Here is a 17,700-nt window from a genome sequence, read left to right as displayed (position 1 = left end):
GGTCCTCCTCCAAAAAGCTCACAGCAGGAGGCCTGACTTGAAGACAGTTTTTAGATAAAGATTCCCAACCCTCCCCAACCTCTTTCTTTACTGTTAATATCAGGACTCTGTCAGTGGTAGAACTTGTCCGGCTTGCATGAGGCTCCCGTTTCCTTCCCTAGCATCGCCTGGTTCCCCCACCCCCACCCCACCCCCTCACCCCGCGGGATCTCCCTTCTGCCCCACCATGGTGCTAAGGTTTTCTCTCCATCCCCATCCTTTATGCACTTGAGAGCTTTATCATCCAGCCTCCTGGCAGGCCAGGCCACACTGCATCTCTTTGCAGAATGAACCACGCATCCTCAAGGGATTGCTTTAGTCTGAGTCAGAGCGAGGTGCGGTGGTTGAGAGCGGAGATCGTGGGACCAGACCATATGGCTTCAGACAGGTTCCTCTCCTTCACTCTGGACAGCCTGGGGAGAATGGTTTACCGTCAGGCGTATGTGAATTGGGAATATTGACAGGAAGGCCAGAGAGAGTGCTTACCACCTAAAAATGTAGGTGCTTAAAAAGTACTGGCTTTTAGAGTGAGTCCAGCTTGCTAACCGATGGACCAAGTTCCTTAATCCTTTCTGTTGGAGCTTTGTTCTTCTTAGTCTTTTACATCAGTGCTGGGGGTTGAACCCAGGTCGATCTCCCAGAGCCAGAGGGAAAGGCTGTAGCCAGTGGGAGCAGCTACAGTAAAATGAAGCTAACATTTGTCACTGTCACTTTGAAGAAGATGACACCAAATCCATCCAGGCAGCTACAGGGAAAGTTAAGCTCTAGGTCGAGGAACAGGGGCTGAGCCTAAGGGTACGATGCCCTGCCCCAGTCTATGCGTTTGATGACAGGTAAGACCCCCTAGCCCATGCTTTTGGTGACAAGGTCCTCCAGCCTGGCCAGTCACTGTCCTCTACTCAGCCCTGCACACTAAGCCCATCCCCCCTAAGGAACCCTACTAGCACCTGGATGTCATCTTGCAGGGGACTCGGGCTGCACTGGCTTCAGAGGAACCCCGTGTAGACCGGTTACAAACTCAACTGAAGAAACTTGTCACCTTCCCGGACCTGCAGTCACTCTCTGACAGCGTGGTAGCCACCATTCAGGAATACCAAAGGTACCCAGGGAGACTGAAGTCAGGCAGGACTGAGGGTGGGCGGGACCCAGGGTGCTGGATGCTTGGCACCCTGTGTGTGGAGGGTGGGCTTGCTGTCTGGGGATGGCAAGTGTCTACTCTAGCCTCTTGTCACTGTTAGATTCGGCTCCCAGAAAGAGGTCTGAGCTTAGCTTTTTCCTGGCTTGGAGGCTCGTCCACCCACCTCTGCTGGGTCTTTGCATGGCCGAGCATTTGGAGAGCTTCACCATGCAGTGTCATAAGGGAGGGCTACCATGTACGTGAGTGCCACTCCTCTGCCTCCGCCTGGCCATGCTGAGACTTAAGTCAGAGTGTGTCTTCAGCACAGCTTCTGTTTATCTCTGCCCATGGGCACAGTTGGGCTCAGCAACACAGAGTAATGGCCCCCATTCCGCAGAAGTGAGCACTACACATTTGAGGTGCTCAACTGTTTTTGCTACGGAGGCATCCTGAAAACAGCCCAGCTATCCTAATAGCATCTCTTTAGTACATCTTATACCCCTGCCTGATGATGGGGGATTTCTTCAGGGTGGATGTAGGCACTCCACCCTACTGTCTCACCCCCTTTAGTGTCTTCACTGGGGTTGGGTGGGGGTGGGGTGGAGTGTGTGTGTGTGTGTGTGTGTGTGTGTGTGTCACAGGCTAGCTCATTCTGCAGCATTCTCTTCCAGGACGTCCTCAGACGCAATGTAGCTCTGGGTCCCAGACTAACGTTCTCATGATTTATTTTAAATGACCTTTTGAAACGTGGATTAAGCTCTTGTTTGAGTCTAAGTGGGAAGGGCAGTCTTCCAGCGTCCTGTTACTAGAAGAAGTTTCGGGGGGGTAATGAATATTTCTGGGAGCATCGTGAAGAACACGCTGGATTAGGAATGCTTCTAGGAGCATTCTATTACTCATTCTCTAGAGGAGGAAAAGAGGGCTGGACAGCATCCAGCCATGCAAGGCGTAGTTGCTCTGCCTCTAGACTGCTACCCTTTCAGACGCTGCATACTCACTTCCCTGAGGACCCCCGAGCCTGAGGGAGCCCAGGGTTTGTCCTCGGGTAGACCCCAGGCGTGTGGGCTTCTCATTCGTCCTGCCTCAGTGCATACAAGTTCCCACTTAATTCCTAAGCCTGTGTCCATACACACTTGTGGTAGCCCATGTGTTAGGAGGCCTGCCCTGGCAGCCTGGGCCTCTGTAGGCCTTAGCCCTGGACTAACCCCACTCTCTCCTCTCTGGATCTGTGCCCTGTGCTGCCCGGGCAGTATGAAGGGGAAGAATACCAGGCTCCACAATGCGACCCGGGCAGAGCTGTGGCAGCGTTTCCAGCGGCCCCTAAATGACCTGCAGCTGTGGAAGGCCCTGGCCCAGAGGCTCCTGGACATCACGGCCAGCCTGCCTGACCTGGCCTCCATTCACACCTTTCTACCCCAGATTGAGGTAACCAGGCTCCGTGGGGCTGGGGAGGCCACTGGTTCAGTGTGTGGAATCTCAGCAGCTCTCTCAGGGACAAACCCATTCCCGGGTCTTTGAGATACCCGGGCCAGCCAAGTATCAAGTGCACAGGAAGGACTAACACTTGTTCTCAGGGGCAAAAGTCACGCTTAGTCCTCAGGTAGAGGCAAAGCCTGTTGTGACTTCTATGGATTTCCTACATGGAATCTTGTCTCCCCTGAAGTCCCCACTATAGGTAGAGTAACAACAGTTCTGCACGGGAACAGTGTAGCAAGCCATTGTCTTCACTGCTCTGCCGTGACAGCCTGGCCAGTGGGACCTTTAAATACAGAGTTGATCAGGCCAGTGTTATGGCTCAACAATGTCATCTGGAGCCCAGACTCTCCTAGTTCCAAGCCACAAGTCTCTTTCTGGCCCCCAACTTAGCTGACAAAGTATTTGTTACAACAATACTTTGTAGCAAGAGGTACTTGTTCTTGGTGGGAACTGCGCAGGTGCCAAGGGCTCTCTCCATCAACCTCTTTGCTGCCAGTTAGAAGGTAAAGCCTTTCTGGGAACCTTTTATCTCATTGGTCAGGTAGGTCATGTGACCATCCTTTAGAACCAGCTGCCTGGCTGAAGATGGTGAAGTTGTCATGGTTGCTGTACCAGTAACACTAATAATGCTAAGCCTTTAGCTGGGCACATTACTTCCAAAACAAATGTTGGCTGTTTGGGAAAAGGGGACTAGGAGGAAGAGCATTTGGCAGCATCTGTCACAAAGTCCCTCAACACTGGGGTTTTTCTTTTTCTTTTTTTTTTTTTTAAAAGATTTATTTATTTATTTATTTATTTATTTTATGTATACAAGTATACTGTAGCTGTACAGATGGTTGTGAGTCACCATGTGGTTGCTGGGATTTGAACTCAGGACCTTCAGAGGAGCAGTCAGTGCTCTTAACCCGCTGAGCCATCTCACCAGCCCACTGGGGCTTTTCATGGCTGATAAACCCTGCATGTCACCACTGAGCTCTTGGTCCATGAGATGCCCTTGTGTCTAAGGATGCTCAGATGCACAGAGCAGAGAGGGAGGCACAAATTGTGCTGGGTGTCAACCTGATTTGATAGTTCTTGTTCTGATTAGAAAAATAAACCTATATTACCCAGAGACGGTAAAGATTCCCAGAGAATTAAAGAAAAACCACCTACCATCCCACAAGGCACATGGCCTCCATCAACACACTGGACCAGTTTACCTCTCACCCTTGCTGGTCTACTGAGTGTTGCTGGAAGAATCTTTAACCAGGTTTGGCCCTGTTCCCCTGGAGCCCGCTGCTCAGCCTGCAGCCTGGAGCTTACCCATGTGTGAGCTCATGGTTGGTGCTGGGAATCCTCCTTGTTTACACTTCTGCATTATTCGCTGGACACAGGGCTCATGGGTGTGGCCGGTCTTGTTAGCCATCCCCTGCCACCTCTGCCTCCATAAACCGAGATTACAGTTGGCCCACCTCGCCCACCCAGCATTTATTTGGCTTCCTTGGAATTCAAACTCACGTCCCTCAGGCTTGTTCAGCAAGCACCTCAATTGTTGAGCTGTCTCCCCAGCTTTAATCTCTCCCTAATTACCTGTTTTATTTAGTTTTTGTTTTTTTCTTGTTTTTTTTTTTTGTTTTTTTTTTTTTTGTTTTTTTTTTTTTGAGACAGGATCTCCCTTGCTAGTCTAGAACTCACTATGTAGATCAGGCTAGCCATGAACTCACCCAAGATCCACTTGCCTCTTGTTATTGGTGGGAACTGCCCTGGGGCCCGAGAGCTATGTTCTCAGGATGTCAGAAGGTTCGTTGGTGATGGAGTATCACTGTGTACAGGCATAGAGAATCACGCTGGTGAGGTGTGGAGGGTCACCACGGGGGGGGGGGCAGAGGGGGGCACGCTGGCTTGGAAGCAATAGGCAGGCAGGAGCAGTGGTCCAGGTGAGAGGCTGAGTGCATCTGCCACAGCTACTGGTGGTGATGACGGGCTGACATGGGATGAGACAGGGAAGGGTATGGATTGTACTTGGTAATGAGATGCACAAAACAAAACAAAACCCCAGGGATTGTAAAATTCAGGGCCTCCCAACCCACTTCTGCAAGTCTGCTCCCTCTGTGTTGGTCCTCAGATGCCCGCAGAGTCACCGCTCCTGTGCAGCTATAGGAAAAGGCGGGGCCCCTGGCTGTCTGAGGTGCATGGATACTTTGTCTCTCACAGGCGGCCCTCACGGAAAGCTCTCGCCTGAAAGAGCAGCTGGCGATGCTGCAGCTGAAGACCGACCTGCTGGGCAGCATCTTTGGCCAGGAGAGAGCAGCCACCCTCCTGGAGCAGGTGACAAGTTCTGTGAGGGACAGAGACCTACTGCATAACAGCCTTCTTCAGCGGAAGAGCAAACTTCAGGTGAGCATCAGCAGCTTCGCCCTGGAGCCTGGCCATTGGGTGGGGGTGGACCCCATGGCTCTGGATGTGCGCCTATGTGTGCATGTGTGCGCACACAAAGAAGTTAAATGCAATAGGAGATGCAGATACAAACATTTAAACACTTGCTAACTTGAATTCACTACAGTCCCAGGAATCAGTGTTATTAATGGCAAGCTTCCGGCTACACTCAATCAAAGCAACAGCCTGGCACTCTGTGGGCAGCCTGTTCCGGCTGCCAAATGTTTGCTGAGTGGCCAGTAATGATGATGATAATGGCTATGGTCTACTGGCGTTGGCTCTGGGCCAGCCACCTGCTAATCTTTGTCCAGCTGACACTCTAGGGGAGGTGCTGCCTGCCGTTCACCCTGTTTTACAGGTGAGGAGAGTCAGTCAGGATCTCCTGGCACGGGCTCAGGGCTCAGGCTACATCACCTGACTCCAGTCCAACAACCTCACCTCATCAGAGGGCTGAGGCAGGGTTGCAGGAGCTGGGGGGAAGTCAGACAAAAAGAGAAGTCTTCACTTTCAAACCACTGAGGCTGCTGCACCCCTAAAGGGGTCTCAGCAAAGAGACCGGTGGTCCTCAACCTTCCTGATGCTGCGACCCTTTAATACAGTCCCTCATGTTGTGGTGACCCTCAATCATGAAATTATTTTTGTTAACGGCCCCACTCCATGGACTGGAGTTCCCAACTGAGTAACTGTAATTTTACCACTGTTGTGAATAATAGTGTAAAAACATCTGTGTTTTCTGATGATCTTAGGTGACCCCTATGAAAGGGTCATTCAACCCCATCCCCCACAGGGGTCACAACCCACAGGTTGAGAATCTCTGGTCCACAGGCTGCGGCAGCCTATAGGGCTCTATATAGGGTTCTGGCATTGAAGAGGCCAGTGTCTGTAGGGCACTGGTTCAACTCTGTCTCTATAACAGAGTATAGAGAGGAAATGAGTAGACTGAGATGTGTTCTCAAAAATCATATTTATAATAAACTTCTGGTGAGAGATCTGGTGTACAGGGGAGGGGCAGCCTGCACAGACAATGGCTAAAGTGTGATAAGGGGACACAAGGTTGGCCCACCAGGGAGGGCTTCCTGGAGGAGATGGTTTAGGAGTTCATTTAAAGAGAGCAGCCCAGCCCACTGTTAGGTCTTGCAAAGCACTATAAGAAAAGCTCTTATTTATGCTTCTATTTGCAGAGCCTGCTTGTTCAGCACAAGGACTTTGGGGTGGCTTTTGATCCCCTAAACAGGAAGCTCCTAGACCTCCAGGCCAGGATCCAAGCAGAGAAAGGGCTTCCGAGGGACCTTCCTGGAAAGCAGGTCCAGCTCCTAAGGTTGCAGGTGAGGAGCTCTGTTGTCTACTTTGTAGCACCCCCTTCTGGCAGTTTGGGTCCATTACTGCCGGGATGGCGTGGGTCTCAATGGAATCTCTGCTTATTCAGTGGGCAGTCCTGGCCTCAGCTGGGACTGTTCACACACACACACACACACACACACACACACACACACACACACACACACACACATACACACACATACACACTCCCTGAGCTACGGAGTCTTGAGTCTAACACAGCAACAAGCAGTTCTTTGGGGCTCTGAAGTCTGAGGAGGGGTCAGGAAGCAGAGAGGGCAGTAAATGCTGGCTTTCAGTTCGGTTCTCTTTTTATTCCCTTTGGGGACTCCAGCCCATGGGGTGGGTCCACCATAGTTAATGTGGCTCTCCCCTCCTCAGCTCATCGTATTTGGAAACTCCCTCATAGACACAGCAGAGGTGTCTGCTAGATGATAAACATCTAGTCAGGTAGACGATGAAGATTAAGTGTCCTAGGAACTTGGAGGCTTTCAGTTGAATAAACCAATTTTGAGATTAGGAAGGGATGCTTTCTATCACGTGTGGACCGCATACAGGCAGGTCACTGGCAATCACTGGCCGGCTGAGGGACCTTACTGGTTTTTATCATGCACACGACACGGTGTTTATTGTTTTAAACCCAAACATGATTCGTGCATAAGCTGACAGTGTTCTCTGGAAAACATTAAGCATGCTACATTTGAGTCTTTAATACTGAAGTAGGTCTAATTCCGCATAACAACCAACGGTCAGCAGGTGGGGGTCCAGACGTGGGTTTCTTTCTCAAGATGCTGTCTGGGATCTTTCCTATAGTTTATTTTTATGGTGCCCCAGGATATTTGTGTCTGAATTTTAAAGTTTCATTTGCCCTGAAGAAGAATCTATTGGACCACCCAAGTGGTACAGCCACTGATAGAGGGACATGCTAGCCTGGGAACCCATCTCAGCCCCTGCCCTACTGGGCCTCCTGGATGGAGGGTCTTCTGGATGGAGGGGAGGTGACCCAGCTCACTTGTTTTTCTATCGCAGGGGCTGCAGGAAGAGGGGCTGGATCTGGGGACACAGATCGAGGCTGTGAGGCCTCTTGCCCATGGGAACTCTAAGCACCAGCAGAAAGTAGACCAGATCTCCTGTGACCAGCAAGCCCTGCAGAGGTCCCTGGAGGTAAGGGACCAGTGATGTGCCTGAGCTGTGAGAGCCAGGTCCTACACTCCTACAATCCTGGGTCCTTTCTCCTTTCAACCTCTCTTTGTCCTCATCCTCATTTCTGTAACTTCTGACTGCTGAGCAGTTCCTGTATGCCAGCTGCTGTTCTGGCTCCTGTGGTGGATGCAGCATGCACGGACAGACAGACAAGGGCCCTGCTTTCCTGGGGATTGGGTGGGTGGATCAGTGAGTGGGTGAGTGAAGCCAGGGTTTCACATTGTGAGGAGGGCCACGGAGGGAGAACAGAAATGGTGGCCTTGTCCCAACACCTGAGGGGTGTCCCTCAGCCCTGGCAGCTTCAGAGCCTTGTCTGCAGCGCCCTCTAGTGGCCACATGAGCGCTTTCAGGTGCACAGGTTTGATTGTACTCCCTGCAACTAACTGCTTGTTCAGAACTTCAGACTTCTTGACATTGGACTGAGACAAATAGAAATGCAGGCTCCGGGATCCCTGCACAGCCTGACCTAGTCAGGCCAGGGTCTGCCTTTGAACCAAGACTCATGGAGTTCAAGCTGGTCCCTGGCAGTGCAGCTCAAGGAAAAATCAACTCTAGGCTAACTTCTACTCTACCTGGCCCTGAACACCGTTTCCACTGGAAACATCTTCTTTACATCCAGAAGTTAGTAGGTGGACACATCGATGTCACAGGCAACTTAGAAATGTCTAGAATAGAAAGAGATTCTTAAAGAGACATTGCAATCAAGTTATAGGTAAATGGCAAGCCCTGGTCACAAGGAAGGGACATGGCCACTAATGTCACATGAGGCAGCATGACCAGCAATACTAAGTCCTTTGTGTTTAGGATGGGTGTGTTCCCAGAGAAGCCAATGACCTTGTTAGAGCTTTAAAGACCTCCTTGCACCTGTGTGTTAGAGTTAGAACCCAATCCCAGGACATGTGAGACACAAAGGGCACGGGACAAGTCTGTCTCCTTCCCTCCACGTGGTGGGAGCACCTATCACACTTACATTGTGTCTTAGTTAGGGTTTTACTGCTGTGAACAGACACCATGACCAAGGCAACTCTTATAAGAACAACATTTAATTGGGGCTGGCTTATAGGTTCAGAGGTTCAGTCCATTGTCATCATGGTGGGAACATGGCAGCATCCAGACAGGCATGGTACAAGAGGAGTTGAGAGTTCCACATCTTCATCTGGAGGCTGATAGCAGAATACTTGCTTCCAGGCAGCTAGGATGAGGGTCTTAAAGCCCACACCCACAGTGACACACCAACTCCAACAGGGCCACACCTACTCCAACAAGCCACACTTTTCAATAGTACCACTCCCCGGGTCAAGCATATTCAGACCATGACACATTGTCTGTTACTTTTGGCTCCTGCACCAGGCTTGGCCCCAGGAGTCTCCAGGAAGCATGGTGCCATACACAGGGCCTGTGGCATACACAACCCTGCCCCTGAGTGGGGCAGACCTTGAAAAGTCTGGTGACTTTAAATCATCCTTCACTCACAGCTGAGTCACTTTCATGTCCTGTCATCACCATGACCAAGGATTTGACAAAGACAGCGTGTGAAGAGAGGGGCTTGCTTTGGTCCACAGGTCCAGAGTGTAGTCCATTATGGTTCAGGGAACCATGGTGGCCAGAACTTGAAGCAGCGAGTCTCACTGTAGCTTTAGTCAGATCAGAAAGTATTGAGCAAGGAACGCTGGAGTCCTAGGCAGCCCAGGCTGGTCTTAAACTCACAGAGATTCAACTGCTTCTAGTTTCTCCCCTTTTCATGATGTCTTAGACCCTGGCCTGCAGAGTGGCACAGCCCACATTATGGTGGGATTTCTCACCTTAGCTAATGAACCTAGGCAATCCTTCAGAGACATGCCCAGAGGCTTGTTTCTGAGGTGATTCTAGATCTAGTCAAGTTGACAAGCAAGATTAACTGTCACATATCCACAGGGAGTGTGCTCCTGTGCCGGAGGCCACAGGTCCCTATGGCAGGAAGCTGTCGTGGGTAGTTAGCTACTGTTGGTATCCTGACCCTGGTACTGCAGGCTCAGAAAAGCAGGGTTTAGAAAATGAGGTTATCTTTGACAGAGTTATTGAAGGCAGATGCAGAATGTGGGATGCTGAACCCATCTTTGGACAATATCTAATTACAACTCAGACTTTATGGACTTTTCAAGCCCCTTGGCAGGGGCCTGGCATCCCGTAGCTTTGCCAGTGGTTTTGTTTTGTTTGATTTTTTTAAATATATAGGGAGATAGGGTCTTTGGGAGCCTAGCATAGAGGCATGAGGCCTTCAGGGTAATGTTGTGAGAATAGTGGCTGCAGGCTGGAGTCTAAATGGCCCTGGTGGGCAGAAAAGGGGGCTCAGAGAGACCCAGGCAAGGAGGCCAGAAGCATGGAGAATGGCCATCCTTCTGAGGACAGTGCCCATCCTTCTTGGAGACAGAGATAAGAAAGGCCAGTGATTCAGACTTCTGAGAATCTGACAGGCCCAGGAAATAGGACCCAGGAAGAAACAGAGGGAGAGGGAGGGGGAGGGGCATGGGGATGGGGAGGGAGCTTTGCAAACTTTTATATAGAGTTGTGTTTTTTTTAATTTTTTATTAGGTATTTTCCTCATTTACATTTCCAATGCTATCCCAAAAGTCTCCCATACCCACCCCCCCTACTCCCTTACCCACCCACTCCCACTTTTTGGCCCTGGCGTTCCCCTGTACTGGGGCATATAAAGTTTGTGTGTCCAATGGGCCTCTCTTTCCAGTGATGGCCGACTAGGCCATCTTTTGATACATATGCAGCTAGAGTCAAGAGCTCCGGGGTACTGGTTAGTTCATATTGTTGTTCCACCTATAGGGTTGCAGATCCCTTTAGCTCCTTGGGTACTTTCTCTAGCTCCTCCATTGGGGGCCCTGTGATCCATCCATTAGGTGACTGTGAGCATCCACTTCTTTGTTTGCTAGGCCCCGGCATAGTCTCACAAGAGACAGCTATATCAGGGTCCTTTCAGCAAAATCTTGCTAGTGTATGCAATGGTGTCAGCGTTTGGAAGCTGATTATGGGATGCATCCCTGGATATGGCAATCACTAGATGGTCCATCCTTTCGTCACAGCTCCAAATTTTGTCTCTGTAACTCCTTCCATGGGTGTTTTGTTCCCAATTCTAAGAAGGGGCAAAGTGTCCACACTTTGGTCTTCAATCTTCTTGAGTTTCATGCGTTTAGCAAATTGTATCTTATATCTTGGGTATCCTAAGTTTCTGGGCTAATATCCACTTATCAGTGAGTACATATTGTGTGAGTTCCTTTGTGTTTGGGTTACCTCACTCAGGATGATGCCCTCCAGGTCCATCCATTTGCCTAGGAATTTCATAAATTCATTCTTTTTAATAGCTGAGTAGTACTCCATTGTGTAAATGTACCACATTTTCTGTATCCATTCCTCTGTTGAGGGGCATCTGGGTTCTTTCCAGCTTCTGGCTATTATAAATAAGGCTGCTATGAACATAGTGGAGCATGTGTCCTTCTTACCGGTTGGGTCATCTTCTGGATATATGCCCAGGAGAGGTATTGCGGGATCCTCCAGTAGTACTATGTCCAATTTTCTGAGGAACCGACAGACTGATTTCCAGAGTGGTTGTACAAGCCTGCAATCCCACCAACAATGGAGGAGTGTTCCTCTTTCTCCACATCCTCGCCAGCATCTGCTGTCACCTGAATTTTTGATCTTAGCCATTCTGACTGGTGTGAGGTGGAATCTCAGGGTTGTTTTGATTTGCATTTCCCTGATGATTAAGGATGTTGAACTAATTAGATACAGAAAAGAAAACACGTTGCTGTAGCTCAACAAATCTTAAAACAAACAGACCCATGTGATCACCCTCAGACAAAACCTAGGGTGATACCGTGCCCCCCATAAACCATCCCTCACTTGCCCTGGAAGACAGCCCGACTTCAGAGTTCCACCTTCACACACCCAGATTCTCTCACAGTGCTTCAGGGGTCACAGGCTGTTCATTTTTTTTAAAGACTAATTTTATTTATTCTTTGACAATTTCATACATGTATACAATGTATCTTCATCATCTCCACCCTGCTCCCCCCCCCTCCTGAACACTCCCAGCATGCCCCTGGTTCACACCCTCGTACATTGATGCTGTTGCTGTCTGCTGGGTAGTTAGTGCTGCCCACATGGGAAGGTCGTGGGGTCATCCACTAGAGCTTGGGCGGCCTCCCAGAGGCCACACCCCACAAAGAATAAAAAGGACTCCTCATCCCCCCAGCAGCCTTCAACTGCTAAGAGCCCCTTGTTAGGGGCGGGGTCTCATGAGCCCCTCCCTTATCCCAGTGGTAGTATAAACTGGCTTGGTTTTGTACCGGTAACTGCAGTTGCTTACACCAGCTGTGTCATGTCGAAGCACCCTCTTTTACCCCACCTTCCGTGATTATCCCCAATCCTTGAGGAGGAGCGTACCTTAGTCGCTGTCCTATTGCTGTGAAGAGACATTATGGCCAAGGCAACTCTTATAAAAGAAAGCGTTGGGGGGGTGGGGAGCTTGCTTAAGACTTAGTCCATTATCATCATGATAGGGAGCGTGGCGACACATAGGCAGGCATGGTGCTGGAGCAGTAGCTGGGAGCTACATTCTGACCCATAGACAGCAGGCAGAGAGAGAGAGAGAGAGAGAGAGAGAGAGAGAGAGAGAGAGAGGGAGGGAGGGAGGGAGGGAGGGAGGGAGGGAGGGAGGGAGGGAGGGAGGGAGGGAGGGAGGGGAGGGAGAACATGAGTGCTCCAGCCTGAGCTTTTGAACCATCCATCATAGCCCATCCCCAGACACATCTCCTCCAACAAGGACATGCCACTCTAAGAAGGACACGCCCACTCTGACAAGGACACACCTCCTCCGACAAGAGCACACCTGATCTTTCAAAACACTTCAAACTGGGGAACAATACATGATCCTGTAGTAGCTAACACCTTTCATTCAAACCACCACAGGGGGTTCATATTAGTGTTCCATTTGGAAGTGAGCACTCAACCCTCACTTAAGCTTTGACCAGTTTTTTTGTTTTGTTTGTTTGTTTGTTTTTTGTTGTTTTTGGTTTTTTTGAGACAGGGTTTCTCTGTATAGCCCTGGCTGTCCTGGAACTCACTCTGTAGACCAGGCTGACCTCGAACTCAGAAATCTGCCTGCCTCTGCCTCCCGAATGCTGGGATTAAAGGCGTGTGCCACCATGCCCAGCAGCTTTGACCAGTTTTAAGTCTCTGCAGCAGCTTCTGGAGCTGTTCTCGCTGCTGTAGACTATTCTGTCAAGCGCATGTTCTACCATAAGCCTTTCCACCCTAACCCCCATGCTGACCGAATTCAGGGCCTTACACACACCAGGCAAGAGTTCTACCACTGCTACACCACGTGTCCTCCATTTTACTTTTGTGGATGGCTTCTGATTTGGAGTGATGACAGTGATATATGTGTGCCCTTTAGAGACAGCATTTCGCTCTTCTGGGAAACAGGAGCCACAGCTGGGTCAGATATTACATCTGTGCCCAACCTTACCAAATTCCTACCTCTGATTTTTCCAAATTCACAGAGCACCACAGTGGATGGGAGCCCCACCCTCAACTATACTTGGGAGTTTCTGTGGAAACAAGACAGGGTCAGAAGTATTTAGGGCAGAAGTGGTCTATACCATGTAGAGGGGAAGACTGGCCGGCAAGGCTCCTGGTGAGGTAGATTGAGGGTAAAGCCAGATCTAGGGGCTTTGCAGAGTTGGGGTGGCAGCGGAGTCTGCCTCAGGCATTCAGGGGAAGGATTGTAGGAGGGGGCGACCAGGAGGGGGATGACTGGGATGTAAAGTGAATAGGTAAAAAATAAATTAAATTTAAAAAGAAGAAACATTCAGATCTCCCCGCCCTCCTGGCTGTGCCCCAGGATCTCGTGGACAGGTGTCAGCAGAACGTACGGGAACATTGTACCTTCAGTCACAGGCTGTCGGAGCTGCAGCTATGGATCACCATGGCCACACAGACATTAGAGTCACACCAAGGGGATGTGCGTCTGTGGGATGCTGAGTCCCAAGAGGCTGGACTCGAGGTAAGGTGCCAATTCGTTCTTCCAGCCATATTCCCATGCAGCATCTGTGATGACCCTCATACAGGGGTACAGAGACTCCCTCCTCCCCAGATCAGTGCCTCAACATGTGTGTGTGTGTGTGTGTGCACGCGCGCACACTCATGTTTCCCATAGACGCTGCTGTCTGAAATCCCAGAGAAAGAGGTCCAGGTGTCCCTGCTCCAAGCACTGGGCCAGCTTGTGATGAAGAAGTCTTCCCCAGAAGGGGCAACCATGGTCCAGGAGGAGCTGAGGAAGCTGATGGAGTCTTGGCAGGCCCTGCGGCTGCTAGAGGAGAACATGCTGAGGTGAGGGACTTCTTTGCTTCCCACTTTGTCTCACACCATGCCTCCTTACCTCCTGGGGTCCCTGGAGCAGATGGCTGCAGCTAGGCTGTGGGCCAGGCACGGTGCCAGGAACCTGGGACCTTCCTTACCTTTGGCCTAGTTAGTGACTCTGGTAGAGGTCGGAGGATCTGAGATCATCCACCCCTCACTAGGGAGTTAGCCTCTAGCCTGTTCTTGCCTGAGCGTATTTCTTTACCTGCATTGATAGGTATAATACCTTCCTGGTGTGGTAAGGTGGGTTTAAAATAAGAGATGGCATGAACACGCCCGGGAAGCCTTCTGATGGTCTCCAAAGGTGGCTGGCGGCTAAGTGAATCCCAGGAGTTTCCTGTCCTTCTTGGTACCCTTGTCTGGTCACTTCTCCTGGGACTCTGGTGGAGTCAGCTTGTGAGGCAGAAATACCAAAAAGCTGCTCATGAGAAATTAATTTCTAGGACTCTCCTGGATGTCTGGCGAAAGCCAACTCTCCAGTTTAGATCGGTTTGTCAGGCTAAAAGCCTGAAAGCTGTTTCACGAGGATAAGAGTTCCATGGAAATTTTCCTCCCAGAGTTATGGCATTTCTTTCCCTAACCCATAATATTCAAATTTCCACCACATTAGTCTAGTGTATAGATTCACGTGCACTCTATTAAGCATTACCTTATAGTAAATGCCTTTTAAGATTGTATTCTAACATAGCTAAAGCCTTTTCCCAGTGTTCTTAGAATCCAGATAGCAGCAAGGAGTTTAACCTATTCAGTAACTAATTAAGCTCTACCATAAAACAATAAAGCACTTGACATTTACAGCTGTTTGCAGAAAGAGACTAAAAGTCTCACTGAGATAGAAATCTTTTACTACAGGCTACATTCCATGTCAAGTATAAGTTGATATACTACCCTAATAAGGGGGAACTCTCCAGACAGGATAAGTTTTACTAGACCTAAGAATTTAGAGCTCCTGATAACATACTACTCTTAAGGCCTATCAAGAGTTAACAACCCCCTGATGCTTTTACGCTGATCCTAGGCTGGGCTTGTTATCCCTAATGTAAACATTTAATTAGTCCCTGCAAATTCCTTTCTGCTGTAACTGGTGAATTTCAGTGTATCTTGTCTTTTTGTGATTTGTATCCTCTGATAATTCGTTGTAATATAAGTCTGAAGCTCAACCAGAACATTACATTCAGATTCAACACCTCTCTTGTGTGTGCCTGATTGTCACTTCATCTGACTCTTTTGCCCATCTGCCTAAGTAATCCCGTTCCTCGCAGACCAAGGACTCAGAGGGTCTGCGGCAACGCGGCTGCCCTGAGAAAGTGTATTTGTCTCCCCAGTCTCATGAGAAACCAGCAGCTGCAGAGGACAGAGGTGGACACGGGGAAGAAGCAGGTGTTCACCAACAACATCCCAAAGGCCGGCTTTCTCATCAACCCTCAGGACCCCATTCCCAGGAGACAGCATGGGGTGAGTCTGTCTCCCAGGTTTGGGAGAACGGTCAGATCCAATGTCAAGTGAAGGAGGTTGGGGCCTCCAGCACAGTTCCCTTCCTGCCCTGGACTGCATGCTCAGCTCATGGGATGCATCTGCTTTCTTGTTACTGTCCCCTGATGTGACCTCAGAAGCAGTCAATTGTTGGAGGACTGAGGGTCTTGAGGGTCTGAGATCTAGAGGTCTTAGATCACACCAGAAGGTCAGGAACACCCCAAGACAAGGCTGCCCCTCATTTCTCTGAACCCCTGCAGCAGTTCATATTGGGAGAGGTTAAAAAATATTACCCCAGAGAGCAAACAGATCAGAGATACAGGTCCTGACCTGGTAGCCTGCTTCTGCATTGCTGCCAAGCCCCAGCAGATGGTCTGTGCTGCTGGGCTCTGGAACACAGTATAAGAGACATGGCAGTGGAGTCCAGGAAGCTGAGCAGGTTTTAAAAAGGTGCAGCGGCATGTGCTGATGCTGGTTAGGATGTTATATTCAAGTCTGGGGTGAGTAAGCCCTTCTAGTGTGGATGAAGTATCAGCTGAACCCCCAAGTCTGAGCAGATGAGGGAGGGAAGTGGGGACATTGTCTTACTTTTCTATTGCCATGACAAAACACCACGGCCAAGGTAACTTATAAAAACAGCAGATTTATTGAGGGCTCACAGTTCCAGAACCTTTGAGTCCATGACTGTCATGGCAGAAAGCATGGTAGCAGCAAAGCAGGCAGATGCCAGAGCAGTAGCTGAGAGCTTACATCTTGGTCCACAAGCATGAGTCAGAGAGAGCTAACAGGAAAAGGCATAGGCTTTTGAAACCTCAAAGTCCATCCCCTTTGATACAGTTTCTTTAATAAGGTTATACTCCTAATTAGTTCTACTGCCTGAGAACCAAGCATCTAAATACATGAGCTATCCTTCAAACCACCACAGGCATGTTCTCAGTAGATGGGACAGTGTATACAGAAGGGACAGTGTATGAGAGGGAGCTGAGGTGCAGCTGCAGGCTCCAGCAGAGAGGAGGAGGAGGAAGGGGAGAAGGAAGAGGAGGAAGAGGGGGAGGGAAAGAGGGAGGAGGGGGGAGGCAGCTCAACCTTCAGGACCCTGTAGAACTGGAACCCTGGGCTCTCCAGCCACATGGGGGAAGAGGGAGGACCCACCAAGGGACAGGAAAGGACTTAGCTGGACTGGCTTTTATTTTACTCTGTCCACATCTCTACAAACATGGAGGGTGGATGGCCACTGGGTAGGCATTTTGGTCAAGGATGGTGATAACTTCTGGAACTACAGAGAGGTGATGGAGAGGGATGCCCAGAGAGGTGATGGAGAGGGATGCCCAGAGAGGTGATGGAGAGGGATGCCCAGAGAGGTGATGGTGAGAGATGCCCAGAGGTGATAGAGAGGGATACTCAGAGAGGTGATGGAGAGGTGATGAAGATGAATGCTCAGAGGTAATGGTGAAGGGTACTCGACCCCTAAATGTGGATGACTAGAGACTGCTCTTCGTCCCTCTGCACCTCTCCCATGTCCCCCGGGTCTCCTGTCCTCATCTTCACCCTTCTGCTGTGGCAAGCCTTTCTCACCTCTGGCCACATGCCTTCCTGCAGGCAAACCCACTGGAAGGACACGACCTCCCTGAAGATCATCCCCAGCTCCTGAGGGACTTTGAACAGTGGCTGCAGGCAGAAAACTCCAAGCTACGTAGAATCATCACAATGAGAGTGGCCACAGCCAAGGACTTGAGGACCAGAGAGGTGAAGCTGCAGGTCTGTCTCAAGGAGTAACCTTAATGGTGTTCGTGCCATTTGGTCAAGGCTTCCTCCGTGGCCTCCTTTCTGGTGGGGCCTTTACCCAGGTCAAGTCTCCATCTGCAGGTAGCCAGGACCCAACACAATCACTAGTGTGACCCTGACCCCCTGATGGAAGATTTTAGCATGATGTTCAAGCCTATGCCATTGTACAGGGAAGACCTCCCTAATCAAGTCCACTCTGAGTCTTCTCTCTCTTATTTGTGTGAAATCTCAGTCTGATATTAGAGTCCACGTTTCTTCTTACTTATCCTGCTCGGCAATCATTTGAACTGTATTTTCAGTGTTGGCCTTTATGGAAAAATATCTGACAACCTTTTAAAATGTTACCTTTGCCTTAATACCTTTTTCTCCTTGTCTCAAATGTCACTGTCATCTACATCCCACACACTGTGTGTGTGTGTTTTTTTCCCTTTGTTTCTTTTGTG

The 17,700-nt window shown here is 49.8% G+C and overlaps 1 protein-coding gene across 5 annotated transcripts in view; it reads left to right on the top strand.

The window, feature by feature from the left end:
* Positions 1 to 17,700, top strand: part of Syne3 (spectrin repeat containing, nuclear envelope family member 3) — an 80,655-nt gene that overhangs the window by 50,053 nt on the left and 12,902 nt on the right. For all 5 annotated transcript variants that reach the window (NM_172500.3, NM_001042699.2, XM_006515652.4 and 2 more), the window contains 9 exons: positions 1,005 to 1,138; positions 2,407 to 2,581; positions 4,826 to 5,008; positions 6,229 to 6,372; positions 7,415 to 7,549; positions 13,482 to 13,643; positions 13,797 to 13,969; positions 15,325 to 15,454; positions 17,072 to 17,230. In NM_172500.3, coding sequence (NP_766088.2) covers positions 1,005 to 1,138; positions 2,407 to 2,581; positions 4,826 to 5,008; positions 6,229 to 6,372; positions 7,415 to 7,549; positions 13,482 to 13,643; positions 13,797 to 13,969; positions 15,325 to 15,454; positions 17,072 to 17,230 — 1,395 coding nt within the window. The remainder of the gene's footprint in view (positions 1 to 1,004; positions 1,139 to 2,406; positions 2,582 to 4,825; positions 5,009 to 6,228; positions 6,373 to 7,414; positions 7,550 to 13,481; positions 13,644 to 13,796; positions 13,970 to 15,324; positions 15,455 to 17,071; positions 17,231 to 17,700) is intronic.

Source organism: Mus musculus, chromosome 12 (genome assembly GCF_000001635.26).
Source record: "Mus musculus strain C57BL/6J chromosome 12, GRCm38.p6 C57BL/6J".
Classification (NCBI taxonomy): domain Eukaryota; kingdom Metazoa; phylum Chordata; class Mammalia; order Rodentia; family Muridae; genus Mus; species Mus musculus.
This window is presented reverse-complemented; position numbering and strand designations above follow the sequence as displayed.